The following is a 17,556-nucleotide window of genomic DNA, read 5'->3' as shown; positions in this document are numbered from 1 at the left end:
CGCCGCTGGTTCGAATCCCGAAAATGGCGGCAGGGAATGGCCCGTCCTACAGCGCCTCGGGTTCGAATCCTGGGAGGCAGCGGCAGGGAATGTCCCGTCCTGCCGTGCCTGTGGCTCAAAATCTGCTATCCGTCGCAGTGGTAGGGCTTACTTGTGTGCTGAAGCTTCGCAGCCACACATTGCCTTCTCAAGGAGACCAGCACCCAGCTGTCTGTCTCGTAGGTTTGGCCTGGGTGTCCTGGGGCTTGTCCCAGCTACACTTGCCAATTTAGACTCAGTTCTGTAGCCGTCTGAGCTAAATTATCCGATTACCGTGGCTGCGCACCTAGCGCTACTCCTACACGGTACGGAAAAAAGCGTCTTAACTGGCGCTTTTAGCAGGCTAAATCTGCTTGCCGTAGGCCAGAGGCCCACATATTGCGTTCAAAATGATGGAAATTCGACCTAAAAAGGCCGTCTCACGGGTCAGTTGGCTTCTCAGTTGGCGGCTGATTGTCCCCTTACTTGCCAAAGGGTCCAATCAGAGGTAGAATAGGCTAGTTTCTGTAAGGCTCGATTGAAACACGCTGACACCAAGTTCTGGTAAGCCGAGCGTTCTCGGCCCACAGGGTAACGAGTTCGAGTTCAACGAGCCCTAGCCTTTAATTATTCTACCAAAACAAACAAGCAGGATTTAGTCATACAGAAATTATATATTTAACTGAATAATATTTACAGTGAATGTTTACTATATATATACAACAGATTATAACAATGGTTAGGTTTGAAGGGGGTGTGGGACGCTAGGGCTTAGCTCCTGGCGGTAGACAGGCTGTGGGGGCAGCGGTGGTAAAAGGGGAGGCAGCGCCTCCCGGTTGTATAATCGCGTGAAGAGCGCGTGATAGCTGCATGTTTGAGTCCCTCCCCACATTTAGGCAGGCCAGTTTGACCGCTGGGTTGCGGGGTCAACTTCGGTCATGAGATAGATGGTGATATAATAAGATTAGTGCAGGGGGTTTGTTATGATAAGTCACAGCGTAGCAACTCTGTAAACTGCCTGTCCGTCTGGTTGTCGTATTACCACATAAGCATGTTTATTATGACTAATATCTTTTTCATAATTCCATAGATTTTCATAAATTGTAAGTTTGTCCCTAATAATAATCTTAAAATAAAAAAAAACTACTTTATAATTATCTTTGTCTGTTTGTCTGAACGTCCTAAGGAAAGAATTTTAATCATTCAGATAAGAAATATATAGGTTTTTTGTGATGATTTCTCATTCAATCACTTTAAAGACATTTATTCATGAACTCAACAAGCTTCTTCGACATTAACAAGCATACTAAGGCATATCTGTTAACGAGATTTTAAGTTACAAAGAGAGATGGACAGACATTGTTCAACTTTTAGTACATGTCAGGCATCTAAAGGGATATAACAATGCCCGATAAATAACGATACTCAAAATTTTCCCTTCTGTAGATACCAATTAGTGGTTAAAACGTTTTGCCATTCAACTTAGTAAACCAACCAATCAAAATAATAAAATAATATAATAAAATTCCCCAAAGTTATTTAGTCAACGAAAAAAAAACGTTATTATTAAACTTTAGGGGCTAGTAAACATTGTTTAACTTTGTGTTTTATGTGCCTGATAATTTTCAGATTAAAATAAACTTAAAATGGGGAACTATGTTTCTACCCTACAGACAAGATACTGTTCTGAACAGGAATAAAAAATATATAAATATCTTTTCCATCGCGGATTAAAACCGGTACTTAGCCATACTAAAAAATTATTTAGGCGACAAAATTGTAATTTTGAGTTGTTTAATTCGTCTCTCCTTATATTTGGACTGATTTAAAATCTATATAAAATATTATATCAACAAAAACAGGGTGTGAGCGTTGGCAAGTATATCATAATAGTCCCCAAAGTTTTATAAAACGCTCCTTTATTTTCAGCAACCAAACTTTCCCGCAAATAAATTAATCTACGCAAATGGTACTTTTGTTAATAATAGTTTTAAATCAACAGGATTATTCTATCTGATGAAAATATATTTTTATCTTTTGTAGAAGTCTTCAGAAGTTTTTGGTCATGTTCAATTAGGTAAACTTAGAGAAATTTTTCAAAAGATCTGATTAAAATTATCTTTTGAAAGTTTATTATATTTTTTCAATATGTGTGTGAATCGGTTGTAATTTTACGAAAATAAATTGATTTCAGAACAATACCGAATATTGTATTCTTATGTATAGGTTTCGTGATTTTTGAATATTGAATAATCTATAATACAAAGTAGAACGATGTCTGTCTGTCCGTCTGTCTGTCTGTCTGTCTGAAGCTTAAGATTTCAATAACCACTGAACCGATTGGGCTATACTCTTCAGAGAATATACCAACTGGATCTGAGATGGTTTTAAGCTATTTTCTTGGGATATGGGACACCCCTAACCCCCCCAAAAATTAAAAATCCCCCCCAAATTTTTTTTTTACTTTCTCTTTTTAAATCTAAATAACACAAAATTAGGTTGATTAAACCTCTTGGAGCAGAGGCTAGGGGCGAAGCCGCTAGTAATTCATAATATAACTCAATTTACGCGCGAAGTAAAGGACGTAAAGGAGTTTATTATGTAGGGGGTTGACATTCCTAGGAAAATCCTGTGTACGGCACTGATGCTAATTTTTTACGCATACAAAATTTGTGATTTTTTTTAGGTTTTGAGCCAGTAAAAAAGTTATTTGAGGAAAACGTACAAAATGGAAAGGAAGAAAATGCCCAGCTTTGTGTTTTCTATCAAGGTTAGGCAAATTATTCAATTACTAGTAGCTAGTCTCTAGAGGCCGCATTCAATATTAGTTTTAAAAAGAAAAAGAAATTTGAGTGGGATAATTGTTTTCTAGGGGCAATTTACCTTCCCAAATTTATTTTTAACCTTATCCAGGAATTACCCAGAATTGGAGAACCATATCGGTTCAGTAGTTAACGAGATCCTTCAGTACACAGACAAAGAGACATCCAGACAGAGATCCTATAATTTTATTATAGGAATATGACTACTTTACTATCTATAATACAAAGTAGAATACTGTCTGTCTATCTATCTGTCTAAATCTTCAGATCTCGGAAGCTGCTCTGTCGATTTGCAGGAAATGGCCATAACATATTTAATGTTCTTGATGTATAATGGTTTATTGTTATTTTAGGCAAAAAAGTTGTTGATCTATGGTGTAAAGCGGAAGGGTCTAATTTTGGTCCTGATTCTTTGACTAGTATCTTTAGTAGTTCTAAGGTAAAAATGTTCGATCCTTATATAAAAGTAACAGGATGTCTGGCTATTTGTGAGTAGCAAAGGATCTCGCTAATTGCTGAACCGATATGGTTTTCCTTTACATTGTAGCTTCTAATAGGAAGATTTATATCTATTATTTTCTTTTTGAGACGAACCTCAAACTGTCCCACTTTGAGAAAGACGATTCCAGTGACGTCATATACGTTTTAGGAAAGAAAAAGGGAAGGGGGGAAGAAAATCTCTTCAAAAGAGATGGGAGAAAAGGGAAGATATTTTCTTTCCCCCTTCCTTAAACGTATATGACGTCTCTGGAATCGTCTTTTTCAAAGTGGGACAGTTTGGGGTTCGTCCTTTTTGAAACTAAAATTAAACTTGGGGGTCGAATTCAGCCCTTCTAGAGGCCTCAAGACGGCATTAAACGTGTTTTTTTTTAAATTACATTTGCTTTTATTATGTTTATTTTTATCATTATAGAGTGTTACAGCCATAGTCGTTGGTAAGTTTTTTTTCAATAGTTATTAAACTTGATGTAGGTATCAAAATTTATTTTTTGCCAACAGCATAAAACCTACTTCACATAAAATAGCAAATTGTACAGATTCTTTCTAATGAAAAAATTTAAAAAAAACATCAAAACATCCTTTCATTTTGTATATTTTTTACTTTTTCTCCAAGCCTGGTTGGTTGACAATAACTACCTCAGTTATGACCAGAAAATATCAGGTAAAAGAACATTTTTAGTAGCAAAGCATCTCTATAATTTAAAATGTCTGCCTGTCCGTCTGTCTGTTACAAACAGCATGGGGAAAATGTGATTTCTCGGCTCCTATCTAAGATAGACAACTGAAACTTCTTGTCAACATTCCCATTATTATGGAGCATAATAATCTATAAAACATTCATGGTTTTAAAATGTTAGGTACCAGTGTAATTTACTGTCTAATGTCCCCACCCTTAGCTTTAAGTGAATAAAGCATTTCTAAAGCTTTTTACACTGTAAGACCTTAACATTATTTTCACATAAATTGATTATGTTATTGTTGACTAAATAACATGCATTTTTATATAGAAATTTGGCCTGAGTTCACAGGACAAGGGAAAGAAACTGCCACAGTAGCGCAGCTTATGCGTCATGAATTAGGTAAAATAATTAGATATACAGAAAGATGAATAGATAGATATATATATTTGACAGAATACATGGGTTATGAATATGAAAGACAGTTATATAGAAATATAGATAGAAAATCAAGGAAAATTAACAATCAAATTGGCAAATCTTTAGTGTCTTTCTAGACCCGGACCAATTCTATCTATAAATCTATATCTAGGTATGCCAGGTCTCAGGGTCTCAGTGTATCTCTGGAACCGACCAATTAACTATATATATATATTTATATCTAGGTATGCCAGGTTTCAGTGTCTCCCTAGAACCGGACGAATTAACTCCAGAAAATATAAAGAAAAATTGCATAGGACAAATTATTGAAAAGGTAGGTATTTGCTTGTTGTTCAATCTTGATAGTTTTTGCAAATGTAGTGGGTTTGAGTCTAGGCATAATTATTAATGAGTAAATTCTTCATTGAGGTTGCGAGATTAATTTTTTTTTAAAGTTATTTTTCTCTCATAATTTGATTTATAATGATTTGAAATAAAAACCAAAAATTCATGAAATGCTTGATCATGATTCCATGAATAATCGAGTTTACTTTAGCCTAAGCTTCCTAAGAATGAATTGTTGGGTCATGATTTCTTGATTGTAAATGAAATTTCAACTTTTGCCCCATCTGAAGGTTCCTAGTTGATCAGAAAACCCTTTTTTTATTTTTGAAAAGATTTAAAACAAAAGGGGGCCAGTTTATCTGTGAACTTTTGGTCCGATTATGTTTATCAACTGTTTTTTTAGTATTATCTACTTGCTTGTAACTTTGAGGGAAAGCAACAATAAGCTTTTCCGTGAATTTTTAAATTAACCTACTTTTTGTAAAATATTTTTTCATTTAGGAAATGTTACATTATGACCCAGGATCGAAAAGGGATTATCACTTTTTTACCAGGTATGTTACAATACAAAACATTTTTGTATCTACAAACTTATTAAACATAGAGCATATGTTCAGTTGTCGTAAAAAATAACATTTTCCTAGAATTTGTAATCAGGAAGACTTTGAACTTGAAATATTGTATTGATATTTGTTGTGTTACCGACAGACTGACGGAATGAGTGTATCATATTCAAGAGTCTAGGTACGAAGAAGCTATAAGAATTTAAAGAAATTGTATAAATCTTTTTTATTAGAGGTTGGATTATAAATGAGATAGTAAGGCGCGCAGACCCCAGAGGTAGAACTGTCGGACAAATTCTCAGGTAGACACATAGATAGATAGATATCCTTTTATATAAAATAAAATTATGGGATGGTTTTAGGCCAATTCATATCTAGATTGAAACCTTGTGATCGTTTTAGGATATTTCTATGACCCCTTCTTAACCCTTAACGGTCGGGGGGGGGGGGCGTTGAACGCCCCCCCATCCGGTTTTTTCTATCTCATTTTCTGTGTGTGAAAGATAAAGAGCCCAAACTGCTTGACTTTTTAAGTATGGGTATGAGACATAACAGAGAGTTGAAATTTTTTGAATATCTCCATCCTGGCGGGCACAGGATGTCAGCAAACCTGGCAGGGTCATCCAGGTAAAGAGCAAAAATATTTTTTTGACTAAAACAAAGCATTTTATCTTACCAAAATACTAAAATATCCTCTAGTAGTACATCCTCATATTAAATACAGGTGTTCAAGTCAATTTTAGGTTCCAGGTATGATCCTGCAGGTCCTGATCCTCCAGGTCTCCAGAAATCTTTAAAAGGCTCCTGTGGCCGCAATTTTTGGCTTAGAGACTTCAAATTTCAAACTTAAGCTTTTCTTATATGTCTACATAACGTATTAAAATTTCATAAAGATCCGCCGCCGTTTTCCCGCCGACCGCCGACTTCGGCGGCTGGCAGCTGCAAAGTACAGCTGCGGCCGCTGAAATTTATATTTTGATATTTAAAATATAAAATTTACATAAAGATAAACATTTTCTGGAAAAAAATTTTTATTCTAGCTTCAAAAATAAAAAAATTACAGCCGTTTGAAATTTTTAAGTAAAAAAGGACCTAAAAACAAAGGTTGTTAAATAAAAGGGTGAAGGAAGCGAAAATTGACCTTGACTTACTTAAGGTCGGAAATTCATCATAACACAGGGGACTTGCACAAAAAATTTTAGCCCTCTAGCTCTAATAGGAACTGAGATAATAGGGGGGGGGGGGCGTTGAACGGCCCCCCCCCCCCCGACTGATTAGGGTGCGGCAAGGGGCCCGACTGTAAGGGGTTAATTACCCCTATGAATACAGAGCCCTTAGATACTAGGGTCGCAATTGCGAGTATAGATAGAAAGAAAAATGGGTAGATATATGTAGATAATTAGATAGAAATAGATAAACAATTGAAACATAGACAGACAGAAAAACATTGATTTCTTGAGCTTCGCTTCAATGTGGTTGCCATCCTTGTTAAAATACATATATATTTAGGGAAGAAATTTGTGAGCCGTTAGCTGCTGATGTATATATTGGTGTAAAGGATCTACCTAAAGGTTAATTATAGCGTAGTTACTATAAAACTAGGGTATGTCCGTCTCATAATAGCTGCTGGTGAACATTTGGGTGTTAAATATCTACTTAAAGGTTAATTATAGCGTAGCTACTCTATACTTAGGGTATATCCGCCCTATAATAGTTGTTGATGTAAATATTGGTGCGAAAGATCTTCCTAAAGGTTATTTATACTCAGATAACTTAGATTTGATAAAAGTAGCCGAAGTTTTAAGTCACCGAACGATAGAAGTATTAGAAAACATATTTAAACTTTTTTCAATATACAATTAGTCATATTCAAAAATTAACTTTATTATTTTGTTTTTTAGAAAGATTTGCAGATCTGACTATCAGAGGGTGAGCATAAAGTTTTTTTTTCTAAATAATATAATAAATTCTTAACTTAATATAACAGTTGAAGAATAGAATTATAATTAAATTTATTCACAATAATAAATGATCTAAAAAATCATTATATTGACATGAAAAGTAATATTTTTAGAGTATTCGATGTGCTACAAAAAAGCATTTTTCCTAAAACCGAAGACGATCTACCAATTTCAACATTTCTAAAAACAGTAAGATATTTACATTTTTAATTAGATATATAATTTTTTAAACTATTTCTAATGAAAAGCATAGTCTCTAAAAATCACTTGTGTCTGTCTGTTAATCTGTCTACTAAAGGTCGTTTGTATTTTTCTTTTTTTATAATTTTCAGACCCTCACTCTCAAAGTATTTTTTGGAAGCATCACTCATTTTTGCCTTGATGTAACATTGGGCCTTTAATTTTGCGGACCACCAACATGTTTTATACTTGAGTTCTCTCAATCATTGCCATAAAAACGTTTTTTGGGCCTATGTTGATTTATACGTACAAAGTAACCAAATTTTTCATCAATAATTCAAATCTATAAATGATAATTTTGTATAACATAAAAGGGTCACATTAATCACTTACAGTCATATAACTTAAAATAAATTTAAAACTTTACAATGTATTTTTTGCAGGTAGCTGGAATACTTATGGTTGGATTTAGATCTAACAAACCCTCCCAACCTGCCCCATTCAAGGGGATACCAATGTTCAGGTAATAAATAACAAGTAAGATCTCGTAAATGGCTGGACTGTACAGTCCACAATTTCCAGGCAAGTTTTGTATTGGGGATGGGTAAGTTTTAGTTTCAACAAAGATATGAACTACTCTACTGTAAGTAAAGATAATTATATTTTAATGATTTTTATAAAGTTTTCCCTGTTCAAGGAGTACCTAGTCCTCCATATATAATTTCTACCAACTGTAACTTACAGCTGAATAATCAGAAATAAAAACTTGTAAAGGTTTTGTGATTTCAGCCATTTTAGGGCAAAGCTTGGTAGTAATGACGACTTTTTTTATTACAAGTTATATTACTTCGCCCCTAGAGGCTTTTAGTCGCAGAGAACCCCTCTTTACCTTCAAACTTTCCCAAAACTGAAAAGTAGATCCATATCGGTTCAGCGGTTACAGAGATCCCTTGGTACAGACAGTATGCCACACACAGACACAGATCCTGTTACTTTTATATATCTAGTTGCTTCTTGATATTATGACGATTATGACGTCAAAAAATTAACCAATGAGAGGCCAATATACACTGTAATTAACCAATGGTAAAATTTATAGTGGCCTCTTATTGACGTCTTAATCTGAGTCAGCCACTTTTACTAGCTTCCGATATTATCCCCGTTTTTCAGAATAGATAAGCTGGTAGATCTGTTTAACACTCGAAGAGATATTGAGGTTCCTAGCGCTGGCTCTAATTCTTCTGCTAGGGGTAAGTGTTTGTCTGTCCGTCTGTCTGTATGTTTGTCTGTTTGTGCAAGTCTGTCTGTTGGCCATGTTGACCATCTGTCTGTCTATATCTGTCCGTCTGTCTGTCTATCTTTTTGTGTATATCAATTTAACATATTATTTGCTTGTTTATATACCATCTATGCTTCTTGGTTTGTCTGTCTATCATTTTGTGTATGTCGATTAAGAGATATAAGTTTTCCGGAATTTTAATGTAGGGAGGAGATTTGAAATCTGCATCAAATTTTAAGGATTTTTTTTTATAAAATTCGTTTTTTGTATAATTCTTTATCTAAAAGCGGAAATACATATTAAGTTAATTTATTTTGACCAATAGGATAGGTGGATTTTAAACTACCTGCGCTCTAATTGGTTGAATGATGTACGACATCCAATCAGAGCGCTGATTTTTTAAATCCACCAATCACGGATGCTAAAATTAATTAACTTAATTTGTATTTCCGCTTTTAGATCAAGAATTATTCAAAAAACGAATTTTATAAAAAATCCTTAAAATTTGATGCAGATTTCAAATCTCCTCCCTACATTAAAATTCCGGAAAACTTATATCTCTTAATGTCGATTTAGCATATTGTTTGCTTGCCTGTAAGCCTTCAATGCTTCAAATGACGTTAGGTGATTTGTGTATAGGGTGGTCTGTCTATCTTTAGGTCTGCCTCACTATGCCAATGTCTTTTTGAAATCTACCTGTCTGTCAGTCATTCTGATATTCTTTTTGTCTGTCTATTCTTCTGTCTATGTGTTTGTCCATTTTGCTTGTCAATACTTCTATGTCTGTTCGTCTGTCTGTCTGTATATCTTTTTAACGATTAGTATGTCTTAATATGTCTGTCTAAAATCTATCTGTAGTGTTTATTATTTGTATATCATTATCTATACTTCTGTCTATCTGTTTATCCTTTTCGTATGACGTATATTTTACTTCCTAACAGTTATCCTGCCCGTCTGTCTCATTTTCAACAGGTGTTTACCTCTCTTTCTGTTCATCTGTTTATATTTGTTGTTTGTCTGTTTGGTTGTAATTAACTATATTCATATTTCGATCTGTCTTTATGTCTGTATAACTTTTAATCTTTGTATTGGGTTAGAGGCATGTATAAAACCGTACAGACTAGTATTACACACAAACAGACAAATAGCAGAATGGTAACTAAAGTTTTTAATGTTATATATCTAGGTCTAGCTAAGTTAGGTGCTCTCATGGCTGGAAAAGGTACTCTAGACAGAAAGAAGGTATTCTTACTATCCTATAAAAGTAACAGAATGACTTTGTCTTTTTGCTTGTAAGACATTTATTTATGTTCACTAAGATCTCGTACACATTTGGACCGATTGTTTCACAATTTTCAGAAAAGTAACTAGTAATTTAAACAATAATTAAAATTTAACAAGAATGGAAACATTAAGTATTGCTGCCTGACAAACAAGTTATAATAGATCAGTCTTTGGCTTCAAATCAGAATCCTCATTAGTAGCTAAGAAAATAACATAATAACATAAACAACTAATTGCCATGAACTTCGTAAAATTCTTAGTTATTTATCTTTTATAGAAGCTGAGAAATGTATTTTTTCTTTAACTTAATTGACTTTTGGATTATTTCTAATTTTTCTCAAAAGCTTCTTTAAATGATATTGAAAGTTTACCAGATATGCAATAAAAATTTAAAAAAAATTAGTACATTACATTTTGTACCTGCGCTATTTATGGATTTAATAATCCTTGATATTATTAAGATTATTAGTGAGAATTCCTGGAACGAAATGCATAAAGATCCGACAGAAAGTATGTTATTCAGCTTTAACACTTCGTAAGTAAGACTTTTTCAGAAGTGAAGCTTTTCTATTATTTGGGTATGAACGACCGTCCGTACATAACAGTCAGCTCTTAAATCTAGTTAATCTAGGCATGTTACAATTGTCCTATCGATTTCAAACCTTGGATTGTCATTAAGTTTTGAAATTCTACTCTTTGTTTGTTCTACCGTTTGATATTAGAGATTTGTTTTATGGAAGTTGTCATCCGTGTTTGGGAATGATTAGCTACAATCTCTTGGACACTGCCAATCGGGATTTTACTCCCTTAAATCTTAGGACAACTAAGAACTATATTCAATAATTTTTGTTTGATCATAAAATATTTCAATCTTTTTTATTTAGGTTTAGTCAAGGTGGAGTTAACAATATAAGGTATATTGCTTTTTTGAAAACATATTTTTTAAATATATATAAATGTTGTGGAGGCGGGGGGGGGGGAAGTCGACCCTCCTCTTTTAATTTTAGTTTTAACAATTAAAAAAATATTGGTTTGGAGAAGTGTGTAATTTTTCTATAGGCGATTTTTGCTTGGGAGGGTTAAAGGTATCCTCCCTAGGGTTGGGCCGGATATTTTTTTGGCCGGATACCGATACCGGATATCCGGCGGATTTCAAATGCCGGATATCCGGTATCCGGCCGGATAACCGGCTAAATTACTGCATATTAAAGTATCAAAAAAGGATATTTTTGAAATTGCTTTTAATAGGTTATTTTAGGTTAGGCTAGGTTATATTTGGTTAGGTGATTGCCCCGCAGGGTTAGGCAATTGGCCCCGCAAGGTTAGAGCCCCCTGCAGGGGCTAGAAATAGGAGGAAAGCTACTGTAAAAAAACGAATAATCGCTCCTTAAGGGGCGTTGCCACGAAAGGACTATACCCGCAAAACAAATTTCTTAATAAACTGGTGTTTTATTATATAAAATTAAGGTTAAAACTTCAAAATTAAGTAACTATTAAATGATCTGTCTTTTTAGCAATTAATCTAATGAACTATTACTACCCTCAATCTGTAATATCAACCCCTAACGGTTGGAGGATGGGCGGGGAGGTGGTGTTAAATGCCCTCCCCCCTCTGTTTTTTTCTATCCCATTTTCTGTGTATAGAGGTAGAGGGCTATAACTGAGTGACTTTTGAAATATGGGATGATGTGAGTATTGGTGCAAAAAATTAGCCAATGAGAGGCCGTTATTGACCAATGGTAAAATTTAAAGTGGCCTCTCATTGGCTAATTTTTTTTGTTACGTCATATTTTTTGCACCAATACTCACAGCATCGAAATATGGGTATGACACATAACTGAGAGTTGAAATTTTTTAATACTCCCTTCTTGGAGGGCACAGGATGCCAGCAAACCTGGTAAGGTCATTCAGGTAAAAAGTAAAATTATTTCTTTTACTTAAACAAAGCATTTCATGTTATCTAATACTAAAATATCCTCATCCTCATATGAAATACTAGCGGCTTCGCCCCTAGCCTCTAGGGGCTTTGTCCCAAGAGGTGAAAAAATTAAGGTGAAATTCGTTAAAGGACCAAGGAAATCTTAAGCAAAAAAAAAAAAAAAATGGGGGGGAATTTTTTTGTTTTTGGGGGGTTGGGGGTGTCCCACCCCCCAAGAAAATAGCTTAAAACCACCACAGGACCAATAGGTATATACCCTGAAGAGTAGAATCCTATCGGTTCAGTGGTTACCGAGATCTTAAGGGACAGACAGACAGACAGACGGACAGACGGACAGACAGACATCGTTCTACTTTCCTCATATGAAATATAGGTGTTCAAGTCGATTTCAGGTTCTAGTTATAATCCTGCAAGCCCTTAACCTCCAGGTCTCCATAAATCTTTAAACGGTTCCCGTGACCGCAAATTTTTACTTGAAGATTTCAAATTTTAAACTTAGGTTTTTTTATATGTATATCTTCATGAAATATTACAATTTCATAAAATCCGTTGCTGTTTACCTGCCAACCATCGGTTTGCGGCTGGCAGCTGCCAAGTACTGCTGCCACTGCCAATATTTATGTTTTGAGATTTCTAATATAAAATTTACATAAAGATAAACATACTCAGAAAAAATTGTTCTTCTAGCTTCAATAACAAGAAAATTACAGCCATTTAAGATTAAAAAAAACAGAGTTTTTTGTTGTAAAATATAAAAGAGTATGTTGCCGGATATCCGGCCGGATAGTTTTAATATCCGGTATCCGGCCGGATATTGAAAATAGCCGGATAACCGGCCGGATATTCGGCCCAACCCTAATCCTCCCACAAAAAAATTCTTTACCAACCCTAGACTGTTAAGAAGCTTCAGTGTAAAGAAGAACCACATCGGTTTAGCAGTTAATCAGAACCTATATAGATATACATCTTTTTACTTCTACAAACTTTAATTATTGAAATGAACCATCTAACTCTATAATCAGTGATCTAAAAAAATAAAAAGAATAATTCAAGGGCTCCTTCTGATGATTCAACAGTGACTGATGAAAATACACTTAAAATGAGGGAGCTATTCAAGTAAGTCGTTGGACTTAAATCAATTTAGTTAGATATTAGTTATTTTTTGCAGCTGACTTAATTTTTAAAAAAGATAGTGAAGTTTTCAGGTTTGTAAAAATGATGACATTACCCCAAAATATTATGATAGATTATTTTTTGTTGGCTATACTTTATTCGTGAATTTCGAAGGTTGTTTGTTTAGGGCAATTTAATGAGCCTATTATCACTGACTGTTTTAGATATTTAGAAATTATTAGCAATATAATTTTACTGAAGTGAAAAATTTGTCATTACTTTACTTATTAGTGTATTCTGGTAAACATAACACCATCTTCAATCTGATGTAGTTTTCAGAGTTACAAAAATGACTTACTTCATGTTAACCTTAAGCATTTTTATCAATGCTTAATATAGATTTTCTATATTTAATAAGAATATATTACGAATGAAAAATAGTTTATCAATGTTATTTATAGAAATTTGGATGGTTTTGTTGGTTGGATGGGGCTTGGAGGGTCTATATTCCAATGGCATCCAGAACTAGAGGTAAGAACTTTATACCTATGTTCAGACAAGCACTAAGAACCCTTAATAGTCCTTATTTAAACTAACGGAATTTATATGTCTGTCTGTAGATTATGATCTCACCAACTGCTGGGCCTACATGGTTCTCCTTAACAGTAAAGTTACTTAAAGGTCCAAGGGTACACAAATCCCAACCCAAAAGAGATCACCCTGGAAAAAATAACGTCATAAAAATACTTTCTTAAATTCTTGATTTCAAAGTAAAATGGAAAGTTTAGAGTCTACTTATCCCATTAAGTGCATGCTTTTAGAGGAATCCTGGAGCGTAGACATGACACTAGTAAAAATATAGTGTAATTAACTATTTATTTTTTAAAAAAAAAATTTTATTGGACAAAATTGTTTTTCTTCGTATATATTTAGATTGGATTTGCATATGTGCCTACTCTAGTAGACTGGACAGATTTTGCCAATACTAAAGGTATTATTTTTCATAGTTCTTTTTAAAAACTTGCTTACTTTTTCTGTATACTGTGTGTCTTGTTATAGGGGCCAGATATAACTATAGGCTAGCTTCGCTTCCTCGACCTTTATATTCCTTGTTAACCATGAATAATATGCTAATGTTGATTGTGTAGAAAACAGATCTATAGTATAGATGTATATACAGACAACTACCTCCCTTCCTTTTCCAAAGACCTTTTATTTCTGCTTCTAAATTATTTTCTGCTACTAGGCTGTGTTAATATAAACAACACCCAATTTTCAATGACCCAATAGCACAAGGTGGTTACGATGGGGAGATACAGTTATTTAACCCTTTCTCCCTCTAGTGTTTTACTTTAATGTGTAGAAATGTAATATAGGATTTCTTTCGAAAATACAAAATGAACGGAATCTGCCAAGTTATCCTGTTTAACTTGTGTGATCACGTTTCTACATCACTTAATACGTCATGACTTAATTTTTTTGTTTTTTTATGTACAGGTTTGAAACTACAAGAGAAGACTGTTCAGTGCGTTAAGGTATAGTTATTTCTCGCATCGTATTATATACAGCTTTCCGCGGATATAGAATGTACAATTATAAGATTAAAACCAGTTTTTTTTAGCCACGAGGTACCCCCCCCCCTTGGACGTCTATGTCTCTATGTATATACTTATCCTTGTTAACATTACAGAAATTGAAGCGAGGATCAGTTCTGTGGATGAATGACCAAGATCAACCCTGCACTGACTTATAATCTTATACAAGGGCTCGGCAGCCGCGCCTCTGACGCTTGTTATCAGTTGAAAAATCAATCTTTTACAATTTAAAAAATCAAATCTAAACCTTAGCTATATATGGCAATCCTCTTTTTTTAAAATTTGCAAAGCATCTAAACTGGTTGAAATTTGAGGCTTTGGCGCGGCAGGCGAGCCCTGTCTTTTGTAGATCTAGATCAAAATGTATCAATTGTTTAAATGAAAAGATAAAATAAACTCTAATACAGTAAAAATATAAAAATCTGTTTAAGTAAAACAAATTTTTATCAGTATATAAAAATGTATTATTCATTAAAAAATATATTTATAAAGAAGAAAATAAATAATTTATAAAGAAAAAATTATGATGATAGCTTGTCTGTAACTAGCATCCATTGAATCTAAAACAAAAAATAACGTTAATAAGGACAATTATATCCATAAGTAGCGCAAAATTGAAATTCACAATTTAGACAAAGAAAGAAACGAGAATTCTATTTAAATTTTTACCCTTCAACTCCTCCCCTCCCCTAAAAAGAAAGATTGTACGTTTCGTCTTTAGACGCCACCATCTTACAAAAAAGTTTAAACAACTCATTAATTTCTAACGCCAATTTAAGATATAATTGTCCTTGTAAAACTTACATTTTGTATCGAAAACTTATAAGCTCGTTGTTTGTGCATCTATTTATAATTATTGCCAAATTTTAAATATGTATAAAATTGATAAAATTCACATGAAGCGCAGCTCAGAATAAATGGACGAACTGACAACCTGATGTGGATTTTGACAAGAAGTTTCAGCCGTCTTTCTTGAATAGGAGCTGAGAAAATCACCCTAAGCGTGTCTAACGTAGGGACAAATAGACATTTTGAATTATAGCTTCGCTACTAAAAATGAGACATTTTAACAAAATCACAAAAAATACGTATCAAAGTATTATAATTTTTTTGAAGCATGGCCTACATACTGACAAGTAAGTTGTATGCTAGATGTTATTTTCAATCAAGGAGTATCTAAACAAAAAATACAGAGTATCTTAAATATCAGCTGAGAAAGTCAACTTTTCCCCATACTAAAAACAGCAGTCATTCCCGTGTAAAAGTGTAAAAAATTTTGTTGTTGGTTTTAAGTCAATTGTTTTAAAGTCCATAGATTCAACTAAATTGTATCTATTTTTGTGAATTTCATCTTTTTTCAACCACGAAATTTTTATCTTATGCGCCCTTAACATCTAGGGGTGGAAGGACAATAAAAAGCCTAAAACCATCAAATTGCTTCAATAAAAACTAATTTTTGTGCACTTTATTTGTCAAGTACCTTTTTTTGTGTGGCATTTTTACCTATATTGGCCATTTTAATTATATCATTAATGATAGAAATAAAATGTTTATGATACTGTGCTACTCATGAAGGCATGAACATACAAATAGGATGGAGAGTGTGGGTTTGGGGATTACCCTAATTTTAGCCCTCCCCCTGACAACCTTAATTTTAATTACTTATACAAATTTTGCTTGGATTTTGCTAGACGTAAAATTAAAATTTGCGCTGTCAACTTGAGTCACTAATATGAGTTTTAATTTGTAGGTCAATGTCATTTGAATATGTGCAAAATGTTTATCGAGATGACATGTCCGGCTTTAACCACGTAGCAACCAGTGGACCACATTCCACCCCTCCCTCCCACCTCTTCCTATACTTTCATACTTAATGAGTAGCGTGCAGAGGGTTTTGCCAGAGGGGTGCGCGAAGTGCAACTAAAAATTTGATACCCCTTCCTAAACTAAAATAGGGGTGAAGGGGGTTGGTTTACAGACAACAATAGGAATAATTTCTAGTGCTAGTGGGTTGGCTTCACCCATCCAGGGTTCCACTGACTGACTCAACCTCAAGGTTGGTAGGGGGATGGGATGTCTTGGGGTTGCAAACTTGGGGCTAGAAAGAAAACTCCAGACTTGACTAATTTTATTTTATCTAAAATTCAGGAATAAGACAATGGACGATAAATTAATGTACATCCTCAATAATAATAGAGAAAAAAATCATTCTGTAAATCAAATTTTTATATGAAATATATGTTAGAATTGTCCCCTTTGATTTCAAACTTTGCATGATGATTGCTTTGACAGTTATTCATGTTGTCATTCTTGTTAACATTAGAACGAAAACCCCAACCCTCAAAAAGGTGTTTTGACTAATTAATTTTAGTTAAATATTGGAATCATCACAAAAAAATGTAATGGCCATTATTGGATACGTCAGAAGGATATAGAGATCAAAAGAAAAAAATAGCCTGATTGTGAAAAACTTATTAAAAACTAAAACATCTTAACTCTTTCTTATACTTGGAAAATATGTTTTAGATAGTGATTCTGTCAAACTGACCAACATAAAGGATGGATAAAAAACCTTAGTTGTATAAAATCTGCACTACCTTAGTATTTATACTAATTAAAATAGATATAGTATGTCTAGATGATTAAACTGGCCACATAATCCGTCAAACTAAATAAGTAGATTTTAGCAGACAAGCACCTTTGTATATTTTTTGTCATATTTGATTTATTCTATTAATATGCAGGGAGTAAGGGAGGGGGCAATGGGCAATTAATTCAATTTAAGAGGGTTCGCTGAAAAGCAATGAAAACCAGATTTATCAAGAAAATTTTACCAAAATTGTAAAGGGATCATGGTAA

At 33.8% G+C, this 17,556-nt stretch overlaps 1 protein-coding gene across 1 annotated transcript; it reads left to right on the top strand.

Moving 5' to 3' along the window:
• The first annotated feature begins 1,645 nt into the window (after nt 1-1,645).
• LOC145333750 (esterase/beta-lactamase LipL-like) lies at nt 1,646-15,201 on the top strand. Its single transcript, XM_080178974.1, has 23 exons — nt 1,646-1,712; nt 2,062-2,095; nt 2,705-2,788; nt 3,194-3,279; nt 3,754-3,775; nt 3,955-4,002; nt 4,349-4,420; nt 4,684-4,772; nt 5,285-5,337; nt 5,580-5,648; nt 6,856-6,917; nt 7,248-7,275; nt 7,421-7,496; nt 7,931-8,010; nt 8,658-8,737; nt 9,953-10,008; nt 10,512-10,585; nt 10,935-10,964; nt 13,043-13,105; nt 13,564-13,633; nt 14,036-14,093; nt 14,600-14,637; nt 14,793-15,201. The coding sequence occupies exons 1-23, from the start codon at nt 1,665-1,667 to the stop codon at nt 14,853-14,855; spliced, it is 1,383 nt and encodes a 460-aa protein (XP_080035100.1). The 5' UTR covers nt 1,646-1,664; the 3' UTR covers nt 14,856-15,201.
• Nucleotides 15,202-17,556: the final 2,355 nt, after the last annotated feature.

Source organism: Acartia tonsa, chromosome 12 (assembly GCF_053477335.1).
Source record: "Acartia tonsa isolate MP-2025a chromosome 12, ASM5347733v1, whole genome shotgun sequence".
Lineage (NCBI taxonomy): Eukaryota > Metazoa > Arthropoda > Copepoda > Calanoida > Acartiidae > Acartia > Acartia tonsa.
This window is presented reverse-complemented; position numbering and strand designations above follow the sequence as displayed.